This window comes from Lynx rufus, unplaced genomic scaffold (assembly GCF_022079265.1).
Source record: "Lynx rufus isolate CCGP_SWC_20201006 ecotype Redwood Valley unplaced genomic scaffold, mLynRuf1.p SCAF_8, whole genome shotgun sequence".
Classification (NCBI taxonomy): domain Eukaryota; kingdom Metazoa; phylum Chordata; class Mammalia; order Carnivora; family Felidae; genus Lynx; species Lynx rufus.
In genome coordinates this window covers 101,759,904-101,784,406 of record NW_025814896.1, presented here as the reverse complement: position 1 = coordinate 101,784,406, position 24,503 = coordinate 101,759,904, and the positions used below count along the sequence as shown (strand labels likewise).

General features: G+C 47.5%; 2 protein-coding genes across 2 annotated transcripts; both read left to right on the top strand.

The window, feature by feature from the left end:
* Positions 1-1,100: 1,100 nt before the first annotated feature.
* On the top strand, positions 1,101-1,739 carry LOC124503947 (lysine-rich coiled-coil protein 1-like). Its single transcript, XM_047069201.1, has one exon. The coding sequence runs from the start codon at positions 1,101-1,103 to the stop codon at positions 1,737-1,739; it is 639 nt and encodes a 212-aa protein (XP_046925157.1).
* A 5,619-nt stretch (positions 1,740-7,358) lies between these two features.
* Positions 7,359-22,792, top strand: CD8B (CD8 subunit beta). The gene is made up of 6 exons (XM_047068522.1): positions 7,359-7,463; positions 10,588-10,947; positions 14,629-14,718; positions 18,348-18,437; positions 19,904-19,940; positions 22,020-22,792. Exons 1-6 carry the CDS (start codon positions 7,421-7,423, stop codon positions 22,030-22,032), a joined length of 633 nt encoding a protein of 210 aa, XP_046924478.1. The 5' UTR covers positions 7,359-7,420; the 3' UTR covers positions 22,033-22,792.
* The last annotated feature ends 1,711 nt before the right edge of the window (positions 22,793-24,503 follow it).

Sequence of the window (24,503 nt, the reverse complement as noted above, 5' to 3'; positions counted from 1 at the left end):
TGAGGTAGAATGGATACAAGGTCTCCAAACAGACCACCTGTAGCCCATTAGATGTTGCCGTGTCATTCCAGCCTCCCTCTGAGAGTGTCATCACTAACAGCCACCGACCAGTCACTCTGTACCCAGCACAGTTCCAAGCCCTTCATTTGTAATCACGCTTTAAACCTCACAACGCCTGTAAGATCGGTACCACTATTGGAGTGGTCAAGTGAGCAGGCTCTGGACCCTCTCCACGTGGGTTCAAATCTTGGCCCTTCCACTTTCTAGCCATGTGACCTTAAGTTATTTAAACTCTCTGTAACTCAGTTTCCTCATTTGCAAAAAAAGGAATAATGATAGGTCCACATTTACCACAATTAATAGCATCTTCCTGTGTTCTTTCATGCCAACTATGAGGTTAAAATACAGACGCACGCACACACGTTTATATACATACACATAGTGTGTGTGGGAGAGAGTATTTGATGACCCTTATTATTTCTTCGGGCATAAGCACAGGGTCAAGCCAGTTCTGGTTTTGTAGAATTTTTGAGTGATTCTAGTTTAAATTCATTGCTTGGTATGTTTTTGTTTTCTCATAAATAACTCCATTTTCTTTTTTTCATTACACAAGTAGTAGTATTTATGACAAAAAAAAATCACAACATACAATTAAGTAAGAAAGACTAAAATTATCCATAGTCCTCAAACCTAAGGATAACCACTGATAAATTTTACACATTCATTATGTATTTCCAATCCTCAAATTTACACGGTGTTTCAAGACTCATTTCCTTAGTCTGTTATATTTTAGGATTCTCAGCCTATGTCAAAAATACACACTTACAATATCAATGGCTACCTGGTATTTGTCATATATGAGCATAACATAATCTCCGCTAGAAATTTGAAAGCTCGATCTTTTCAAGGACAAAGAACACATTTGTAGCAAAAGAATGCATTTAACAGAAAGTTATTCCTCTATCTTCCTTAGCAGAGATTTGTCCATAGTCAACAGAATGGAAAATTCTAGGATCTATGACTCTTTTCAACCTGAACTTGAGGATTATGTTAGAAAGCAGAAAGCCAGAGGATTACAGCCAGAGGTTTGCTTTAGAAAGATGACAGAAAACTCTGCGTGCAGAGAAAGGGGACACGCTCCACCCCAACCTCTAGTGGGGGAGTGGAGACTCCCCTTCAGGAGGTCCCACGCCTTCCCCAGTTCCCACAAAAGGCAGAGAACAGTGGGCAACCAGTTACCCCCGGGGTCTGACCTACATCACCCCAGACAAAGACTGGAATCTCTAAACCACTATCAGAAAAAACACGACCATTTCTTCAAGAACCTGTGGCTTCCGAGCCCACCTGTGCAAGGAAAGCCCCCCCACCCCCATGCTGCACAACGCAGAGAAGATACCAGCCGCCTGCGGGAGGAGGGTTACACCAGAGCCTATCAGGCTGGAGATCAAGATCGAGGCCAGGGAAGGTCCAGGGAGGAGGATGGCAGAGGAGGACGCAGCAAGGAGAAGCAGGTAGAGGGGAAGACGAAGCACGGCGAGGATGGAGATTCCCACAAAAAGAACAAGAAAAAGGCCAAGGTGCAGCCAGTCAGCACAGAGAAGCCCAAACACAGAAAGAATAGCAACCAGGACACCACAAAGGAGGGAAGGAGATCCCAGAGAGAGAAGAAGCAACCGGGCAAAGAAAGCACGCAGGAGAGGGACTTGTGGGATGAAGCTATCCTCGGCAGCTGTTACTGATGTTGGGGATTTGGGGCCCCGATATGAAATGACTTGAAGCTGTAAGAAAGGCTGGATTCAATGACATTGAAGCAATTCAGTGGCCACCACCTCGAAGAAAATGAAACTTGATCCCCACCTCAGACTCTGTTAAGATATAAAACCCAGATGGTTTAATGATGTAAATGTACAAGCTAAAATATAAAACGATGAGGGGCACCTGGGTGGCTCAGTCAGTGGAGCATCTGATTCTTGATTTCAGCTCAGGTCATGATCCCAGGGTCATGGGATCGAGCCCCAGTGTCAAGCTCTGCTCTAGACTTAGACCCTGCTTGGGATTTTTTCTCCCTCTCCCTCTGCCCCTCTCCCCTGCTTGCTCTCTCTCTCTCTTTCTCTCTAAAATAGAAATAAATTTAAAAATTTAAACTATTAGAAGAAAGCATAGGAAAATTATTTTTAATCTTGGAGTGTGAATGGTCTTCCTGAATGAGACACAAGAGTCAGGGTCCATAAAAAAGAAAAATAAATGTGTTTGCAGAAACATTTCAAATCTGTATAACAGGGGCACCTGGATGGCTCTGTCAGTTAAGTGCCCTATTTCGGTTCAAGTCATGATCTCGAGGTCCATGAGTTCCAGCCCTATGTTGGGTTCTGTGCTGACAGCTCAGAGCCTGGAACCTGCTTCGGATTCTGTGTCTCCCTTTCCCTCTGCCCCTCCCCTGCTCACTCACTCTCCCTCTCTCTCTCACAAATAAACATTAAAAAATAATTTAAAAAATGAAAAAAATCTGTATAACAGAAGGGTTTTTTTTTTTTTGCAAATTAAAAAAAAAAAAGATAAACATTGTATATATGAATAGAACACCTCCAAAAAGATTTGCTGAACTGTTGGCTCTGGGAACAAAAACCAACTGAGTAGGGGACAGAGGTGGCAGGCAGGTAGACTAACTTTTCAAAGTGTTCATTTCTTTCTATTTTGAATTTTGTAATATCTGAGACTATTACCTTTATTATTTTTTTAAGATTTTTATTTTTACTTTATTTTTTAAATGTTTATGGGGTGCCTTGGTGGCTCAGTCAGTTAAGCGTCCGACTTCAGTTCAGGTCATGATCTCACGGCTTGTGGGTTCGAGCCCTGCGTAGGCCTCTGTGCTGACATCTCAGAGCCTGGAGCCTATTTCAGATTCTGTGTCTCCCTCTCTCTGCCCCTCCCCTGTTCGCGCTCTGTCTCTGTCCCTCTCAAAAATAAACATTAAAAAAATAAAATAAAATAAATGTTTATTTATTTTTGGGAGAGAGAGAGAGAGTGAGCGGGGGACGGGCAGAGAGAAAGGGAGACACAGAATCTGAAGCAGGCTCCAGGCTCCAAGCTGTCAGCACAGAGGCCTACGCAGGGCTCGAACCCACAAGCCTTGAGATCATGACCTGAACCGAAGTCGGGCCACTCAACCAACTGAGCCACCCAGACGCCCCTCGAGATTTTTTAATTTTTAAGTAATCTCTACCCCCAGCGTGGGACTGGAACCCACAACCCCAAGGATCAAGAGTCGAATGCTCCACTGACAGAGTCAACCAGATTCCCCAAGCTTGTTACCTTTTAAATAAACAAATATTTTTTTTACAGGCAAGAAACACAGTGGGAAAAATATTTGTAACACTCTATATCTTTTGTGTCAGTTATCAAATTATTGCCTCTTTGCCCCTCTGTGAAACTGGATGGTGGAGACTGCTCTCCTTTGCCAGTGAGCTTGATGCTATAGTCTCGGCCAATAGAGGGCGCTGGAAGGACATTGTAAACTGGAAATAGGAGGAACTTTTGTCCCTTTTCCCAAGGTTGCCAGTTTCCCTTGGCAATGAGTCCTTGTCTTTGAGGGTGTGATCTAGGTGCAGTCCATGACTTCTGACATATTTCTTTGTCCCGGGTGAGCTGCTTGACCTGTGAAGATTCTCCCTGCAGAGTCCGAATCTCAGTCATGCGGAGAGTCCCTCTTCAAAGTTTCTCACTTCCTTCCATGTTTACCTCCCTCAAGGGCCAAGGGTGGGCAAACTGCAGCCCACAGGCCAAATTCAGCCCCCTGCCTGTTTTTGTGCTGCCCTCCATCTAAGATTGGTTCTTACATTTGAACCCCAACTAAGCAAAATGCTATCCCAACAAAATGGATCCCATTCTTCTCATTAAAGAACTTTATTCCAAAGTTTTTGCTCACTTACTATTATATTTTTAATTTTATCAAGACAAAGATTGTGGAGGTTTGCATTCTGTATTGTTATATATAAATATTCCACAAAGCCTAAAATATTTGCTACCTGGCTCTTCACAGAAAAAAATTGCCAATTCCTGCCTCAGACTCTCCTTGTACCACTTTTGGTAGTTAAAAAACATTTATCTGCTTAAAATATTTTATATTTAATTTTCTCTGTTTAAGTTACTGGAATGGTTTGTCTCTGATTGAGCCCCGATATAGCCCCCCCAGACAAATAGCATCTATCAGTTAATAAGAAAATATAAACAACCCAATAGGAAAATAGGCATCTACCTATCCACTTAGTTAACAGATATTGAATGCCAGTCATTATTCTAGGTACTAAGATAAAGCAGAGGATGAAATATAAATGAAATACAAAGATGGAAAGAAGAAAGGAAAGCTTTATTGATGTATAAAATGGAGCTCATTTCTTGGCTTAGGTCATGATGAGTAGATAACTCACCTGGCGGTAGGTCTGGAAGGACTTTGGGAATCTTGCAGGTTCTGGGAGTATTCATTGTTTGCTGGTTGGTACCATCCCACAGTTGTAGAGCAAAGAATAAATTTAACCAAGAAGGTCAAAGACTTGTACACTGCAAACTAAAAAATATTGCTGAAGGAAATTAAAGATTTAAATAAATGGAAAGACATTCTGTGTTCATGGGTTAGAAAATTTAATATTTTTAAGATGGCAGTACTACATAAAGCAATCTACAAATTAAATGCAATCCCATCAAAATTCCGACAGCCTTTTTTTGCATAAATGGAAAAGATGATCTTCCAATTCATATGGAAATATAAGGGGCTCCAGATATTTAAAACAACATTTAAAAAGAATAGCAAAGTTGGACAACTCATACTTCCAGATTTTAAAACTTACTACAAAGCTACATGTAGTCGTCCGGGTTCTCCAGAGAGAATCAAAAGGAGATGTATATAGAGATTTATTATAAGGTATTGGCTCATGCAATTATGGAGGCTGAGAAGTCCCATGAACAACAAATCTGCAAGTTGGAGACCCAGGAAAGCTGATGGTGTTGTTTGAAGGCCTAAGAGCCTGGAGGCCAATGATGTAGATTCCAATCCAAGTTCAAAGGCCTGAGGAACCAGAAGTGTGGAGGGCAAGAGAAGATCAATGTCCCAGCTCAGGCAGACATGCAGAGGGAAGGCAAATCTAACCTTCCTCTGCCTTTTTGTTTTATTCAGGCCCTCAATAAATTGGATGATACTCATCCATATTGGGAAGGACCATCTGCTTTACTTGGTACACCAATTCAAATCTCTTCCAGAAGCAACCTCACAGACACACCCAGAAATAAAGTTTAATCAGATATCTGGGCATTGATGGCCTAGCCAAGTTGGCATAAAATTTACCATCCCACTGCAGCAATGAAAACGGTGTGCTACTGGCATTAGGATGGACATATAGATCAGTGGAATAGAACTGAGAATCTAGAAATAAGCCCATACATTTATGTTCAATTGACCTTCAGCAAGAGTGCAAAGACTTCAATGGGCAAGGAAGAGTCTCTTGAATAAATGATGCCAAGACAACTTGATATCCACATGCAAAACAATGAAGTTGTATTCCTACCTCACACCATATACAAAAACAAACTCAGAATGGATCAACAACTGAGATATAAAAGCTAAAATTATAAAAATATTAAGAGAAAACATCAAGGCAAATATTTATGACCTTGGATTTGGCAATGGATTCTGAGATATGACACCAAAAGCACGAGCAACAAAAGAAAAATACATAAATTGAACTTCATGAAAATTGAAAAGTTCTATGCATCAAAGGACATTAAAATTGAAAAGACAACCAACAGTACAAATATTTGCAACGGTACAAATATTTGCAAATCATATATCAGAGAAGGGTCTAGTATCCAAAAATGTACAAAGAGCCCTTATAATTCAGTAACAAAAAGACAACCCAATTTTAAAATGAGTAAAGAATTTGAATAGACATACAAAGAAGAAACACAAATGGCCAATAAGCACATGAAAAAATGTCTAACGTTAATCATTAGGAAAATGCAAATAAAAACCACAGTGAGATATCACAACACAGAGACTAGGATGGATATATTAAAAAAAAAAAGTGACAAGTGTTGGTAAGGATGTGGGACATTAGAACCCTCATACATTATTGGCAGGAATGTAAAATGGTGCAGCTCTTACGGAAAACAGTTGGGCAGTTCCCCCAAAAGTTAAACATAGAATCACCAAGCGACCCACCAATTAGACTCCTAGGAATATACCCAAAAGAATTGAAAACGAGGACTCAAATACATATTTGTACAAGAATGTTTGTAGCAGCTTTATTCACAATAGCCAAAAGGAGAAACAACCCAAATGTCCATTAACAGATGAATCTCTAAACAAATTGTCTCATACACGTACAACGACATAGTCCTCATCTATAAAAAGGATTGAAGTACTTACACACGCCATCGCGTTGGATGAGCCTCAAAAATGCTACGCTAAGCCAAGGAAGCTAGACACACAAGGCCACATATTGTACAATTTCATTTATATGAAATGTCCAGAATAGGTACATCCATAGGGACAAAAGGATGATTGGGGGAGGGGGGTAGTGAGAAGGGGAGGGGGCAATAGAAGATGACTACATAACAGGTTCAGGGATTTCTCTCGGGGAGATGAAAATGTTTTGGAACTAGATAGAGGTGGTTAAATACCACTGCATTGCACCCTCTACAGTGTTTAATTTTGTGTTATGTAAATATCACTTCAATTAAGAAAAAAAAAAAAAGAAAACAGCTCACGCCAGCCAGGGGTGTCCCCAGGGTTGTCTGTCCAGTGTATGCTCAGCCTCACACTGCTCATGGGAACAATGAAAATATTGAGAGATTCTGGCCTCTGGCTTGCCTGTGGGAGCAGCCCTTCATCCCTCACAAGTGTGTGTCCTTGAGGGCAAGGCCTGGGTCTTGGTCACTCTAGGCCCCACCGAGTTTCTCAAAAAGAAAAGAAATTAAAAAAAAAAAAAAAAAGCCCGAATTACGGTCCAGCTCCACCCTGCACTTCCGTGGGAACGTTGGATATCCGGACCTCTCTGAGCCTCAGTTGCCTCAACTGTCACGGGGAGTCATGACCCTGTCCTGGCCTCCTCCCAGGGCAGGCGTCCATCACACACGTGCAATTGCTTGGCGCAGGACAGTGGTGTCACCCCCTCACTGGAAAGCAAGGGGTCCCAGTGGGCTCTTAGGAAACGCACCCAAGACCTTTGAAATGCAGGGAGGATGAGGGCGGAGACCTTGCCAACCTCACACTGGACTCCCTCCCCTACCCCGCCAGGTCTCGTCCTTCCCGTCCCCCCTTCCCCCTCCCCCATCCAAACTGCCCCGCCCAGTCCCGCTCCCCACCCACCCCTAGCCAGGACTGTCTCCGCAGAGCCCCGCCGGGACCAGGTGTCCCGGGCTCGCCAAGATGCAGCCGGGGCTCTGGCTCCTCCTGGCCACGCAGCTGGCAGGTAAGACCGGGAGATTTGTGGGGCGCCCGGGGCTGGAGCAGGTGGTCTCCCCGGGACCGGGAAGAGCCTGAGCTGTAGAGTTTACAAAGGCTGTCCCGGCAGAATGCAGAAGCCGGGGCTGGGGGCGCACTCGGGGAGGCGGCATGGCAGGTACAGTCCCTAAGGGTAGCGAGGAAATTCATCCCCAGAGCTCATTACCCCAGGGGCCCCTGGAGCCCCGGGATTGAGGCTAGCTCTGCCCAAAAGCCCGGAGGGGAAGGAGGGCAGGAGTCAAGAAGGAAGAAAAGAGGGGAAGGAAGTGCAGAGTAAAAGGAAAAATGCCCTCGTCTAGGGTTCCCTCCCAGGGGTGTGCCCCCAGGAAGGTTCCAGAGGCTCAGTTCTGGCTTTGGTATTCTGCACTTCACCCAGGGTTCTGTAGACACATTTTTAGTACTTCCGGGAAAGTATTCGGAGGACAATCTGCCAAACACCAGGCTATTGCCAGATCCCAGACCGCTATGGCAGAGTACTTCCTCGGGGTTCCCTGTTTCCACCCCCACCCCCCACCCCAACTGTCCCTGGGTTGTGTGTGCTGTGGAGCTTGGCTCCAATGGGAGCCCTGCTGGAGCTAGAATGTAGCAGGCAGTCTCCGCTGTCCCTCTCATAAGCCCAGCCAGACTGCCTTTTGGAAGAGGCCCCTCCACGCACCAAACTGCCCACTGACCTGTGGCTGATTGCTCTCTTACCCAAAAAGCCCAAAGCTGGCCACCTGCCAGAGGTGACAAGACCTGCCAGCCCCCTACTCTGACCCACGAGCTCAGCCACATCTCAAGCAGAAGTTAGTCGGGGCCATTCAAAACTAGTAGTTAATGCTGATCGTTTTAGAAACAGCAGGCCCCTCTGAGAAGGGGGTCACTGGAAGAGAGTCAGATGAATCAAATGAGACCGCATAGGTAGCAAGGCCTGGCTCTGTGTCTGGCACACAGATAGAGCTTGACATTCAGTCTCCAGGGACATAAGAGAGAGACCAGGGTATATTGCAGCCAGGAAGTCTGCATGTCAGGACACAGCAGGGGTAACATACACAAAAAGCCCAGGGTCCTTTTGGGCCCCTTTACCCCTTTAGGAGTCACTTCTGGGCTTTCTTGGAAGAACTTCGGGAGTCTGTGTATTTGTAGACCCACTGTGTACACGCAACGACATGGCAGCGATCCAGGAGAGGATCACAGGTCTCCTTGATTCGGGGAGTGGCTCAAAGTTCCGGTTCTGGGGTCCCAGACCTGGGTTTGAATCTGGATCCACCACATACAGGCTGTGTGGCCTTGAGCACGTCCTTCACTTTCCTGAGCCTCTGTTTCCTCATGAGTATGGGTATAAAACAGGATCTGGTGAGGATTAAGCAAGATAATGCATGCACCATGCTGGGCACAGTTCAGTGAATATTGGCATCATCGATTCTTATTATCTTCCCCAAGATGTCAGTGACCCCAAACAATGAAGACCCTCTACTCTGCTGAAAAGGCAGTATGGTGTTTGGGGAGAAAAGAGAAGGGCCAGCAGGCACTTGGGCCCCAAGTACCGTTTCATTCTTCCTTTTTTTTTTTCTTAATGTTTATTTATTTTTGAGAGAGAGAGGGAGAGACAGAGAATCCCAAGCAGGTTCCACACTGTCAGCACAAAGCCCGATGCAGAACTCGAACTCACAAACTGTGAGATCATGACCTGAGCCGAAATCAAGAATCAGATGTTTAACCAGCTGAGCCACCAGGCACCCCTACCATTTCATTCTTGATACAAGCAGAAGCTCAGAGTGGCCTGTGAGTAGAGTCAAAAAGTTCAAGTTCACGGCCCATTCTGGAACCGTGAAGTCTGAGACACAAACATCAGCAGGATTGTGCCTTTAGGCCACTACCTCATAAGCCAGCTCCCCTGGGATACATATATACACACACATTCTCTCTCTGGCCTCCTCTGACCACCCAAGTCTATGTCCTTTTGTGCTTTGCTGTTCCTGGGTCTCTGCCTGGGTCTGTGGGGTCTCTCTCTGCCCCACAGCTAAAATGGAAGGCTTGCCAGGTCAGATTCAGTTTGTTGGACTTGGCTGCGAAGGACCCATTCAAATCTTTCCTAAGATTTCATCTGCTGCCAGTAATAACCTCTGATGTATGAGACACGTAGAAAATGATTTACCCGTGTGCACTGCTTTAGAGTTTACAGTGCGTTTTCTTAAATGCTCTAACCCTCGCAGGCAAGCAGGACAATGACCCCAAGCTGCCCTCCTTTTAAAGGATAGAGACAGGCTCCTTGACTTCCTGCAGTCCCACCACTGGTATGAGGCAGAAGCTGGGTTGAAGGCCGGGTCTCTGAGTTCCAGTCTAGTTCGTTCTCCATGAGCAATCCCCTGCTTGTCGGTGCTTCCCATCTTGAGACTAAAACGAAATCCAAGTGCTGCTTCTGGGGTATCTGTCCTTCCCCTCGAGAATGGGGATCCAGGAACCCATCACTTGCTGGGCTGAGGAGTGATAGGCTATAGTGGCAGCAATAGCAACAGTGAGTTCCTCTTGCTGTTGTCATCACTGTCCAGAAAGGGTGGTTGGCCAGACCAGCCCTGTGCTCTGCCTCTGATTCTGGGTTCCCCTGGGCTACCTGAGTCTCCTACACCTGCTTGGAGCCTGTTGAAGGTCTGTACATAGAGTGGCGGCAAGGCAAGGTGAAAGGCTTTGACTTCAGACTTTGAATCTTTGAGTTTGAATCCCAGATCACTTACTGGCTATTGATGGGACTTGGAACAAGTAACGTTATGCCTCAGCTTCCTCGTCTGTGTAACGGGGATAAAAATCCCCAAATAAGTTTGAGATTGGGTTAAGATAATTTATGCAAAGAGCCAGGCTTATAGGCATGCAATCAAGAAATGGCAGCTCTCTCCCCATCCCCTTTGTAAAGCTGGACATAGGAAACACCTGCCTTGCAGATGGTCTCCTGAGTCCAGGAGCCACTAGCTGCATTGAGTACAGCCCCTGGACCCCGCAACTGGGCAGGTTCTTCCACAGCTTTCCTTCAGTGCTTGACTCAGTGTGACTCCCAGGACCCACCACAGTGGCTGGGAAAATGTGTTGATGGTGTCTGCTCCTTCCGCTTCTCGTAGCTCTCCGTGGCAGCTCCGTACTCCAGCAGGCTCCTGGGTCCGTAATGGTTCAGACCAATGGAATGGTGATAATGTCCTGCGAAGCCAAAACCTCGCCCACTAGCACGCGCATCTACTGGCTGAGACATCGCCAGGCTCCAAGCCCGGACAGTCACTACGAGTGCCTGGCCTACTGGGATCCCATAAAAGGGATTGTGTATGGACAGGAAGTGAAGCCAGAGAAGCTAACTGTGTTTCCGGACGCAACCCGGTCCATTCTCAATCTCACAAGTGTGAAGCCTGCAGACAGTGGCATCTACTTCTGCATGACCGTTGGGTCGCCCGAGCTGACCTTCGGGAAGGGAACTCGGCTGAGTGTGGGTAAGAAAGTACCTCAGTGCTGCCAATGAGTGTGAAGCACCTACTGTGTTCTGGGTGCATGGCAGACACTAGAGCTGCCCCCGCTCTCAGCGAGCCCCACTCTGCAGGAGGCGGGTGGGGGGGGTGGTGCCAGCCATGAGCCATAGAGCTACGGCTAGTAGGAACACACCTAGCCAGGGCCAAGCACACGCAAGTGTTTTATGCAGTCATTTCACTTCATGCTGCCATCTACCCGGGGAGGTAGGGAACTGAGTCCCGTTCCAGATGAGATGCTTAGAAGCATTGCTACTTCTTCTGGGGACAAGGCAGTGCTGTCCTTTGGCCGCCACATCAGGCCTACCTGAGGCTATGCCTAGATTGGCCTCAGTCCCCAGACCTGACCGTGGTCTCAGAAATTCCCACCAAGTGTGCATCCCAGGAAAGAAAGTCCTCATTGCCTGGACATACCCAGTGAAAGCATTTCTAGGGCCAGTGGAGGGGCAGATGCCCTCACATTCTGAACAGGGGCCTATGGCTCAAACCCACACCCGGAGTTACAGGGAGTAAGGAGACTGGCGCCCAGGCCTAGCTGCACATGCTGCTGCATATTCACTGTGTGCCTTTGCACCAGTCCCTCTGCTCCCTGGCCTCAGTTTTCCCATCTGTATCATGGGGCTGCTGCTGGCCTTCACGACCCACCCCCCGCCAGCCACCCTGAGAAGCTGTAGTTCTGTGAGCTGAATCAGCATGCCCAATAGAAATAGAAAGCCACAGATAAAATGTAAAAATTTCGAATACCACGTTTAACAAAGGAAAAAGAAATGAGTGGAATTAGTTTACATACTATATTTTTAACCCAGTATACCCACAGTATCATCATTTTAACTTATAATCAATATAAAAATTATCACTGGAATGTTTTACATTCCCTTTCCATACTAAATGTTCGATGTGTTTTTAACATTTCACGCATACAGCACACCTCAAGTCAGACTGGCCGGTAGCCAAGGCGACAGGTGGCTGCAGTATTGGAGAGTGAGGATTAAGCTGTGAGAGGTGTGAAGGAGTCGTGGCAGAAATTCTCAAAAGGCCTGGTCTGGCTTTAGCCCCCTCCCCAGGTTAGCCCACGGCCGGCCAACCCCCCACTGCGGTCCTCCTACTGTCCTGCTTCCCGCTCACCTGGGTTCTTCTCAGGCTGGGGGCACCGAGAATGCCAAGTCCCCCCCAACACCGCCCCCCCCCACCCAGGAATTAGGTCACTCAGCATGGGAAGATGCAGGGACAGCTAGGACAGCAGCACAATTAGGAAGACAAAAACCGGAGTGAGGTTGCTCTCCCATCTCTCCAGCTTTGGGTCTTCAGTCAGAAGGTAGGGGTTGGGGGATGAGATCTCTGGGACAAGAAGCTGAGGCATTCTCAGCAGGGAGTTGACTGATTCCTGTATTGAGCACTGGGTTTTTGGGGGTGTGGGGTTTGGGTGTGGTTTATTGTTTTTGTCTCTACAAGCCCCGCATTTTCCCACTCGTTAGATTTGGGAGTCTGAGAAAGATAGATGATGAAAGAAGTAAAACTGGTTTCTAGAAGTTTCCCCCTCCACCTCCACCACCGCTCACCCGCTCCTGGCTTTGATATTTCCAAACCCCTCATGCTGACCCTCCCCAAAGCATGTGCTTGCAACTGCGACATCTCCCCAGAGTCAGGGTATCAAGAGCCAGGCCCCACCCCTCCTGCGGAAGACAGTGCATACTGAAAGGGAAGCTCGGGCAGTAAGGAAAGTATTGGGGCGGGGGGGTAAACGGCTTTTTGGGGGCTAATCACACTATGGATTCAAAAGGCCTGTCCCGCTCAACGAGGAGAGAAGCGGGTAGATTTGAATGGGGAGCTGGGGGAGTCAGGAGGAATCAAGGGGACCCAGCTCTGAGCAAGAAGAAATTAAAATGGAACAAGCCTTCCCACAAACCCCTCATCGAACCCCGACCACTGAGCCCAGCCAAGACCCTGAGGTCCTGTAGAGCTGTCTCCCTTGCAGGCTTCCCACCGACCAGCCGAGAGACATCTGCGCCTCCTCGTGTACAAAGTAAAGGGAGTGGACACCTCCAGGGCCGTAAGGAGTAAAGGAGAAAGCCATGCTGGGTCACCCTGAGCAGAGAGCCAGGCTCCCGCATGCTCTGGGAGCACCATGGCTAGTGTCCTTTTTTCCTTTTATGCTAGTTTCCCTCCGCATTCCCACGGCCAAGGCCCTTGACCCGACGGGCCTTTTTGTCGAAAAGCATGTGCACCTGAGGTGGTGTGGCTTAGTGAGAGCCTAGAATCAGGGTCTCTTGGCTCAGATCCCGGCTGTGCTGTTTAGGGTTTCTTGAACTTCAGACAAGCTAGTTCCATTCTCTGCGCCTAGGCTTCCTCGGGGATTAGATGGAGATACTCGTTCCCATCGCCAAAGTGGTTGGGTTGAATACGCTTAAGCTGAGCTGCTTAGTTCTGCCGCTAGCACATGGCGGGACTTAGCAAGGGTTCATTCTTGGTGGTTGGTTCTTCCCAGAAACCTCACGAAGCAGGCAGAGCGTGTCATCTCTGCTTCTCAGAGGAGACTCGGGTCGGCAAGGGTCCAAAGTGTCCACTCTTTATGTGGAAGATGTCAGCCCTGAAGTGACCATTTTGTTGGCTGCCCCTGCCTGTCCTCCCGATGCTAGAGTTTAAACTGATGGTGTTATCTTCCCTCTCCTACTGTTTTGCAGAGGATCATTTTTGTGAAATGTCTTTGCTCAACCCACAGAGACCAGGGCTGGGTTCAACAGCACCCAGTGCTCACGACCCTGTCCCTAGCATCTCAGAACCTCAGGTGTCTCCCTTCACTCTGTGTGCCTGTCCCACTGCCCTGCCCCATCACGTCAGCATGTGATACTGGCGTAGAACGAAAGAGAGGAGTGACCCATCCACGAGTCAGGAGATGGGGTTGGGGTGGTCCAGGCAGGCGCTTGGCATCGTGGGGCCTCGGGGCTGGCGCCTTACATCACTGGTGTTCGTCTTTGAAAGTAAAGGTTGAGACTAGAGGTCCTTCCAGCTCTGATAGTATATGACTTGTAAAGACACTTGAGAAGGAAAGAAAATCCCCATATATGCAACCTGCATGGTATTGTATGTGTGTTAAAGGGCACCCTCCTTTCTGTGAGCCTCCTCCACCCGGTTAGGGATTGGCAGGTTGGCTGAGGGGCTGGTCTCGTCGAGCACTTGGGGACTCCAGCTTCTGCTCAGGGTCTTTGGCCAGGGGGAGCCATCTCTACTGCACCATTTGCTGGGCATGCTGTCCCCTTTAATTCTCACGACAACCCCAAGAAAGAACTGGGAGTCATCTTTATTTCAGCAGATGGGAAAACTGAGGCACTGAAAAGTGATAGGACTTGCCCCAAGTCACTCAGTGGTTAATCAGGGCATCTGGGGCTCTCTTCACGTCCATGTGGGTCCAGAGCCCCTCTCTTCCCCAGACACCAAAGTGACCCCCTGCCTCGACTCTCAGATAGGTCTGAGAGTTGGGGAAGCACATAGAAAACTCAATTACTCTATCACCTTGGAGCCCTGCAGCAGCCCAGGGAACAGTCATAAGGGCTTTCGTATCTACAAGGAAGACATGAGGCTTTAACTTTTGTCTGCAAGTCCACCTACTGATTACCTGGCTAAGACGTGTGTCTTGCTTGCTTTCTGTAGTTGATGTCCTTCCCACCACTGCCCAGCCCACCAAGAAGCCCACCCCCAGGAAGAAAATGTGCCGGCCCCCAAGCCCAGTGACCCAGAAGGGTGAGTTCTCCCATTCTCCTGGACCCTCAGAAACAGAGCAGGAAGTTTTCCTTCTTCCCTTCCCTTCCCTTCCCTTCCCTTCCCTTCCCTTCCCTTCCCATGTGTGGACTCTAGCCTGTTTCTCTGGCCCCACCCAATCTGGGGTCAGAAGGGAAGCTGAGTGTGACCACAGTGCTGCCCTCCAACAGCTCACAGTCTAATGAGGAACACGCTTGAAAATTGTCCTAGAGCAAAACTTAATGGAGGATATGTCCACCCCAAAACTTGCACACCAGTGTTCCTAGCAGCATTATTCATAATCGCCAAAAAAGTAGAAACAACTGGTAAATAGATTAACCAAATGTGGACTGTCCATACAATGGAATATTATTTGACCATAATAAACAGTGAAATACTGATACAGGCTACAACATGATGAACTTTGAACATATTACACAGTAAAAGAACAGACACAAAACCATGTATTATGTGATCCCATTGATAAGAAACGTCCACAATGTGACATTTCATAGAGACAGAAAGATTAGGGGTTGCCTAAGACTGGGGAGTTGGGAAGGTATGGAGGAGATTGCTAAAATGGGTACAGGATTTCTGGTGGGTGAGGGGAGATGAAAATGTTCTAAAATTAGATCGTGGTGCTTGATGGGTGCACAATTCTGTGAATATACCGAAGACCATTAAATTATATACTTGGAGCAGGTGAACTTTGTATGTAAGGTATATCTCAGTAAGACTGTTTACAAACAAAAATACCTAACCCACGGGACCAGAACTTTAAAGTTTTTCAGTTTTAATACCTAACAGAGGGCCTAACACACAGTATGTGCTAATATCTGTTTGCTAATGAGTGACTTAACTTGCTTCTCTGTGCTATGAACACCAGACACAGCAGCTGGAGAACACACACACACACACACACACACACATGCACGTGCACTTTCCTTGAACCATTAGCCCAAACGTGCAAATGTGTTTCTGGAAAAATACTGACCTCTGCTCCCCAAAAGATACTGGTGACAAACAGAAAGTGTCATGTGCTCCCACCTGTGGAACAAATGACAAGCTGGCCCACTAGGGCTGCCTTGTGCTGCTGGGTTTGCTTTGTCTTAAATGTATAAAGTAACAGAGCTTAGGGACAGGCATCTAATGGGATTGGGAGAATGGGAACGGGAAGCTACCCCATGAGGTCCCAGTAAAAAAAAAAATCGGAACCCAAATGCAGAAGGGCAAAGTCTTGGTGAACATAAAGGTAGAGATAGATTGACCTCATTTTATAAAGTATCTATACCCCACAACTTCGCCTAAAGGATTTTAGGCAAGTTACAACAACAACAATAACAAAACAACACAAAAGGCAAATACAACAGGTCCATTACGTTGAAGGTGCCAAAATTGGGTCTGTGCTGTGACTCTAGAGCAACGGCAAAACCAGCTGAACCAAAGGCAATACTCCAAATAACATGGCACACAAACCCTGCCCCCCACAGTGATAGAAAGAAACAACCCCAAGCTCCCGGCTTCAAAGCCTTCATCTCAGTGTTAAATTCTAGAAAAAGTCTGCTCTGTTCATCCTTCTGTAAGGCCTGCTGAACAATAGTGAACTCAGTAGAGCAACACTTTTGTAAGAGATGTGGACAAAGGTCTTTGAGATTCTTGCATCATTCCTTATGTCGACCCCCAACAAGATCCCAGGGCAAGAATGCAAATCCAACATTAGTAGGTTATTAAGAATAACCAGGTTGTGTGTGAAAGTGGCCAAGTGGGGATTGGGGGGGGGGGGGGAGAAGTAGAGGTTGCATTGGGGGTGGGGGCCATGAGACAAGGTACCTTAGGGGTAAGTCAGCCAGGTTTAGGTCTGACTCTGCCTACCACTGCCTATACTGTGTGACCTTGGTCAAGTGATTCAGCCTCTCTGAACCTGTTTCCTCATGTGTAAACTAGGGGTGTTTACCTGGCTAAAGGGAAGGCATGATTAAATAGATGCTATATGCAAAGCACTTACCTTGGGGGACACCCAGATAGATCTCAAAACTTGTCATCATGAATGAAACCACGTGGCCACCCTGGGGAAGGACGTGCTCCCTAAGGCTTAGGGCTGTCCCTTGAGATGATTCTGAGACAATTTCTAAATTGCTGTGTCAGGAACGACGTGGTGACTTTCAGACTTCAGCAGACTCCGAAACCCATGCAAGGCAAGGAAGGCCAGGCCAGGTCATACAAGTGGCCAACATATGAAAATAGACTGAAGTTGACAAACACCATTTTTCACCCACTAGACTGGCCAAAAACTAAACACTCTGATAATACCAAGGGTCGGCAAGGTGCACAGTTGGTGGTTAGGAATGAAAACCAGTGCGGCCTTTTTGGAAGGCATTTCACAGTGTCTGTTACAACATTAAATGGACATAGTCTATGGTTTGGAAGTTCCTGTTTTCAATATCTGCCTCGGGCAGGCTCCCACATTGGGAAAAATGTACCAGGATGTTCTTTGCACAGTTATTTATAAAAGTAAAACATAGGAAATAAACAAAAAGCCCACTGATGACTAAATAATCCATGCTATGTCCATACTTCAAATGTTACTCTACTAGAAAAAGGAGTGTGCTGATATATTTAAAGTAAGAATGGTTTGCAAAACAGTTTGTACAATATAAGCCACTGTATGCTGTAAAACAAAAACAAAAACAAAACTGTAGGGATGCCTGCATGGCTCAGTTGGTTGAGTGTCCGACTCTGGCTCAGGTCATGATCTCACAGTTCATGGGTTCGAACCCTACACCGGGCTCACTGCTGTCAGCCTGTCAATGCAAAGCCCCGCTTTGGATCCTCTGTCCCCCTTGCTCGCTGCCCCTCCCCCACTTATGTGCGCGCGCTCTCTCTCTCTCTCTCTCTCTCAAAAAATAAATTTATACAAAACATTTTTAAAAAACCTGTATGTGTCTGCATAAATACAAAGAGAAAGGTACCACGTTAACCATGGCATTTATTTCTGTGAAGGAGCTAGCATGCCAAGGAACACTCTAACCATATACTTGAATCTTTTACAATGAAAATATATTCAGCTATTTCTTGTGAAATTAAAATAAATTTTTAAAAATAAATAGTAAAAATCTCATTACCAGGCATGAAAATTATCTATCTCCTTTAGAACATAAGTAGCTCCTGCGTTTAATTAATTTTTAAAATGATGATGTGGGACATAAAATTTTTTTATTTTATTATTTTATTTTTTAATTTTTATTTTTTGACAGAGAGAGAGCACACAAGCAGGGCAAAGGGGCAGAGGGAGAGGGAGAGAGAGAATCTTAAGCAGGCTCCACCCTCTCAGCGTGGAGCCTGACGCTGGGTGGGGTGGGAGGGGCAGGCTCCATCCCACGACCCTGGGATCATGACCTGAGCTGACATCGCGCGTCAGATACTTAACTGACTGAGCCACCAGGGCACCCCTGGACGTAAAATGTTCTATGTAAAATTATCTCAACGTGTTCGAAGTGCCTAGAAAAAATGACGAGAGAAAAATGTGCAGCAGCGGTATTCTCTGGGAGGTGGGGCTTCCAGTTGATCAGTTGATTTTTCCCTCTGTAATTTATCTGCATGTCTCAAATGTTCAATACGTGTGTCTTTCCCAGGCCCATCCTGTGGCCTCCTCACCCTCGGCCTGTTGGTGGCTGGAGTCCTTGTTCTGCTGGTGTCCTTGGGTGTGGCCATCCACCTATACCGTAAGTTGTGGCCTCTTGGGCCACGATGGCGACTCCTTTTGCCATTGGAGGTGTCCCTGAGGTCCTTCCTCTTCTAGGGAAGCAGGACAGATGGCAGTTTGGTGGAAGTTTATACCCACCTTCCCATCTGGTAGTTCCAGAGGTGCTTCTTGGCCTGAGGCCATCCTGCAGAGGTCAGAGACCACCCTGTCTCTGGAGTCAGACAAACCTGGGTTTGAATCCAACTCCACTATTCTTGGATCTAGTGACTTTGGGCACATGCCCTGGCCTCTCTGAGCCTCAATTGCCCCACCCAGGAGTAACAATATTACCTACCTCCCAGGGTTGCTGTTTGTAAAGTCCTGCCCAAAGTGCCTGGCATGAGATAAGCAGGAACTCCCATGAGCACTCGGGACAGAAACAGTACACAGAAGACATTGCAGTGGGGTTTGGGTCATGTTCCCAGAAACTTGAACTCCTCCTTCTCTGTGAGGCTGCAGGGAAATTCAGAGATGACTGCCTCTCTCAGCCCGTCTGGAGACGAGATCATCTGCTCTGGGCTCCCAGGGTTCATAAGAAAGAGGGGAGTTATATGGGAGGCCCTCACAACTGCCCAAGAGCCCAGGGCTCTCCTTCTGGTCCTTCTGCTCACCTGTGCCACCTCAAGCAAGGTACTGACCCTCTCTGGGCTTCTATAAAATGGGAGAGGGTGAGACCCTCTCCACAAAGAAATGTGTCATGTGCACATTTTTGCATAAAATCGCCATCCACAAAGGGATCCATTTGCCCCCATTGGAAGAACCCCATTAAAGGTCAGTGGTCTGCAAATTTTTTTGTTCAAGGATCTCATTAGTAAAAACATTTTTAAATTATGAACCCTAACTGCATGTAGATCTTATTAGTAAAAATTTTTTAAATTACAAACTCGAACTGCAATTAGGTGTATTTATGTCATGTATTACGTATGTTACGAAATGTGCTTCAGAAATGAAAAGGAATGAAGGATGAGACAGACATGTAAACAGACATGCTCAGACTTCCTTCCTACATCCCTTGTGCATTTCCCGCACGCACACGCCTTAGCTTAAGTCCACCGACCACCTGTCTGTACACCTCTCATTCCTGACCTGCTGCAAAGGGCAGACTGGCATGTTTAAGAGCACATAGACTGGAGTAGATTAACTGAGTTTGAATTCTGGTCTTACTGCTTACTAGCTGCGTGACTTTGGGCAAGTCATTCCATAACACGCGTGTTCTGTGCCTCTGTTTCCCCATATACGAAGCAGAGATAGTAAGAGTAGTACTCAACTCATAGGCTTGCTGCGAGCTTTAAGGGAGTTAAACCACATAAAGCTGGAGCAGAGCCTGGCACCAGGGAAGTGGTCTGAGGTGCTGGCTGCCCCTCTGGTCTCCTTCCTCGCTCTCTGGGGCTCGGTGTCAGCGACCCACAGCCCACGCCAACCGATGTTCTTGTTTGCTTCTTCCAGGCCTGAAGAGGAGAGCCCGGCTTCGCCTCCTGAAACAGTAAGTGCTTGGGGCCTCAGAAAAATGCCCATGACGCGGCCCTGGGTGTGGTCCTGGCTTCCTCAGCCCCTGCTGCTGCAGCCTCCACCCACAGGGGGCCAAAGCCAGACGCAGCCTTCAAAAAAATCTCAGACTGTATAAATAGATGGAGCGATAGAGTTCAGGAAGAGAGAGCATCTAACAAAACTACTGGGTAGCCGTTTAAGTCAAATTTCAAGCGCTGAAAGATTTAGCTTAGCTCTCCCCATGTTCACAGTCAACTCTTGCAAGCATCGGATACAGTAGGATACCCCAAACTCTTTTCATTTGACTTGGTCCTTCATGACATAGGAGGGTTACCTTTATAGACCAGTTGAAAGACTTGCTCAAAGCATTTGGGATGGTAAACGGCAGAACTGGATTCGAAGACCATTCATTCCCTGTTTCCTTCCCTGCCGGTATTGGGCTGCCTGGGTCCCATCTTCTACCCTAGACCCCACCTGGGGCCCAGGGGTTGGCAAATCAAAAGGTTGAGTCACATATACAGGGGGGCTAAAAGGCACTCGCTCTTCAGGTCTACTGAGCTGTGTAAACACAGGCAGAAGCCCAGAGGCCCTGAGGGGCCAAAGGCTACTCCCAACCTCAGGGACTTTGGGACCTCAGCTGGGCCGTGGGCAGCGTTCTTGGATTACTTTTTCTTCCTCAAAATGCTGCTTCGCATCTACCTATCTCATTAATGACAAGCCCCTGTATATAGAGGTGTTCGGAAAAAAAGAAAGCCCATCGTGCCTCTAGATTAAAGAGGGCAACAGGGCCTTTGGCTTAAGAGCTCTGGCTCCAGCATGAGGGTTTGAATCCTGCCTGCCACTCACCAACCATGTGACTGTAGGCAAGTCACTTCACCGCTCTGAGCCTCTGATTCCTCATGTAAAATGGGATAACAGTCCCAAACTCATGGCTGTTGTGAGGACTTACTGGGTTAAAACCCATAAAGTGCTCAGCCCCTGGTCCCGTGGAGTCAAAGCACAAACTCATGTTCCTTACAGAAGTCAACTCTACGAGCCAAACAACCAAGGAACAAAGTGTATCTCTAAATACTTGAAAATGTAATCTCCGTATAAACTCTATATAGTATTCTCTACCTTAGTAAATACATTATATTTGCAGCTATAGTTGCTTGACTATAGACAGTCCCTTAAACATGCCTGCTGTATTTTATTGGCAATTTTCAATCATTTTGATTGTGCACAATTTACACAATTTTAGGTGCTGGATTTAGAAATTACCCCCTACCTAAGAGACAATAACCTGAGTGTATTTGTCTGAGCCTAGATCTGCAGAATGTTCCATTCAACATCTTCCCCATGGTGACCCCATTGGGGGGGGGTCCCCATTAGGGTACTGCCCCCACCAACTCCTTCATTTTAACTTGTTCCCAAGTGATCTGATGACAGTTTTGGGGGAGCTGGATATAGTGTCTCATGCTTTGACAAACCCAGGGGTTCTGAGGACCCACCGTGATGGGGAAGGAGCTGGGGGTTGGTCACGGGGGGGCCGTGAGGCCCCTCAACCCTCTGCTGTCATTGGCTGCCTGTACTTAGGCTCACCTGTGAGACATCATTTGAACAAAAGGGTTTGTGGCTACAAAAAAGTTCAGAAACCACCTCTAATTTTGCTGCCATGATGCAGGTGTGGACAAAAGAGTCCATGGGCCTCACAGATCAGCTGTTCCAAACTCAAGTTGTGATTTGGGGAAGACGTTCCCCAGCCTATAACTGACCCTGGAAAATCTGCCCATCAGCAACCAACTTCTTCTGGCCCCTCAGTGTGCATTTGTCAATAGCTTATCTAAGAAGGTACTGCAGGAAGTAACACTATTCAAAGCTAGAGTTCTTTGGGCTTTTTTTTTTTTGAGCTTCTTCATTTTTTTTTTTAATGACTAAGATGGGCCCTAAAAGCATACTAGTGGAAAACTCCCGGCCCCCGGGCTCCTTACTGGGAGTGGAGCCCTGCACTCCCGCATGGCATTTGTCTCTGTTACAGGAAATTCGTATCATTTCCCTGAATGTAAGTGGTTTCTTGACTTGCTATTGTTTTCAGGTTTTATAAATGAGCAGAGAATATGCTTTTGGTGTCCTGCTACAAAAATACGTTGGTCAATAATGAGCGAGATCTGGAAAAATGAGAGAGAAGGGACACGCTCAACTCCCTCAATTGTGGCAATTTCACTGACCTGCTGAAGTTGCCTGCTTTTAACTACTGCAAGTTCTTTCTGTGGGCCTCACGCATGGGAGAAACTTGTTTGTTGGTCATCGCGAATCACGGAGAGAAGGCTTCAGAGCCCCGGAGCACTTCCTGCAACTTCCTGCAAATGAGTAAGAAATGCCGCCATGACACCACTCCCCAGCTCCTGTACTCACCCTGGGCTGGGACCCTTGTGTTGGCCGTCCGGCCACCTTCTCGCAAGTTGCTTTGCCCTGATAGGGCAGTGACATGGAGTCCTGAGTCTCTCATGGGATGGTGCTGGGATGGCTCCTCCTTGGTCTTCCCAGGCGGGGGTCACCGTCCTCACTGAGAGCCACAGAGACCACACCCAGCTTGGAACCGTGCTTTCTGTGAAGGGCTGACTCAGTCGGTTCAGTCTCCAGGGACCTCCTGTGGAGCAGGAACTTGTGGTGTGGGAGCCGGAGTTCACTTAATCTCCCATTAGAAGTTCCTCAATCTCCCATTAGGAAGTTCCTCGACTTTCACTTCTGCCCTCCCATGGCTTGTATATTTCTTCTCTCACTGTTCTTTTTATGAAAATGTCTTGGCTGTAAAAATAAAACCCTGAATAAACGATGCGAACGGCTCCCGTGATGTAAAAGCACAAAGCCCATCTGTACGGAAAAGATGTTAATGCTCAGCTAAAACAGAAGTAACAAAGATAAAATGTGCCTGTCCTCAGCTGCCCCCACAACATGCTGTAGTCTGCATTGTAGGCATTGAGAGAGTCTCAGAGGCATCGAGAGAGTCTCAGAGGTTGGGAAGCACCCAGAGCCAGGCGGCAGGGGCCCCGGGGGCCGACTCTTCTGGCCACTCCGAGCCATCTTCACTAGCACCTGCTCAGTTGTACAGAGTGGAACCCCCAGACTCCTAGCCACAGGCTGGTGACCTCATAGTAAAAAGAAGGTGAGGGGAGCCTGTGTGGCTTAGTCGGTTGAGCATTAGACTCTTGATTTCGGCTCAGGTCATGATCCCAGGGACGTGGGATCAAGCCCTGCATTAGGCTCTGAGCTGAGTGTGGAACCTGCTTGGGATTCTCTCTCTCCTTCTCCTTCTGCCCCTCCCCTGCTCATGTTTTCTCTCTCTCTCTAAAAAAAAAAAAAACAAACAAACAAAAAAAAAACCAGAAGAGTCTCTGTCCTCATGTCCTTCCTTCCTTCCTTCCTTTTTTTTTTTTAAACTGTTTCTCAGCTTTGACGGGGAAAGAAAATGCAAGAAGAGGCTGAGCTGGATGAGGGAGTTGAGATGAAGAAGGTCTTGTGCCTTCCGTAAAAGCCCAGGGATCTTATCTTGACTCCCCACTCTGGGCCTTAGCAGCATGAGAGCTATTGAGCCAAAAACGAATGCGGCCTAAGGCTGCGTTCACTGAAGCACCATGCGCAGGCCACAGGAGAATAGAGCCCCAGCTGCTTTTCCCGCCAGCTGGGAGGTGCAACTGTGGAAGGGAGATGGGGAACCAGGCTCTGCCCAGAGGCCTCTGGCAGCCACAGAGAGCAGGAAAGGAAAGATGGCTCGAGGGGAGAGGGCCGCGTGGCCCTCTCGCAGCATCAGGGATGCCGCCTGTGGAGCGAAGGTCACAGAACTAGGTGTGGGTGGGAGTTAGAAGGGTGTCCATGCAGAAGGCGCTGGAGAGAAGCGAACACTCCCTGCCCATCAGCTCTGAGGACAACGGGACAGGCTGCCTCCCAGGGCCCAGGGAAGGGGGGCAGGGCCAGGGTAGCCTGGGCCAGACTCCTCCAGGGTTCACATTGAAGGTGGGCTTCTTGCTCTAAGACATCCCATTTAATACACGACCAAAGCCCAGATATGCGGCCTACCGTCCCTGCAGGCTCACACCCAGTCCGCAGCGGAAGTCAGAACAGGCCTCAAGGCCCCCTTGTCCCACTCCAGGCTCTGCTAACTAACAGCATCTCCCCATTGCCACCTTTGCAGTTGTGCTTAGTTGTTTGCAAATTCACAGGGGGTGAGGTTGGGGGACCAAGGGTGAAGGGGGGTGCACCTCCGTCTGTTTTCTGTGCGGCAGACACCTGCTACAGCTTGGTCCGCCCAGAGAGCTGGAGCAGGCTTGGCTGCCAGCCGCAGGGGCAGGGGCTGTGGTGAAGAGGTCTGCACCCAGCACCTGACTTTTGTTTTGAAGAAGGCACCGAGCATTTACTACTTTGGGGAAGGCCATTGCGGCAAAAGTATTTACCAAAAAATGTTTTTAACCTGGCTGTCTTTTGACCGGCAACAATTCCATCTCTAGGCATCATCTTAAAAAAAACACGTCTCAAAGCTACATGTACAAAGAAATACACGTCAAAAAAATTTTTTTGTAGT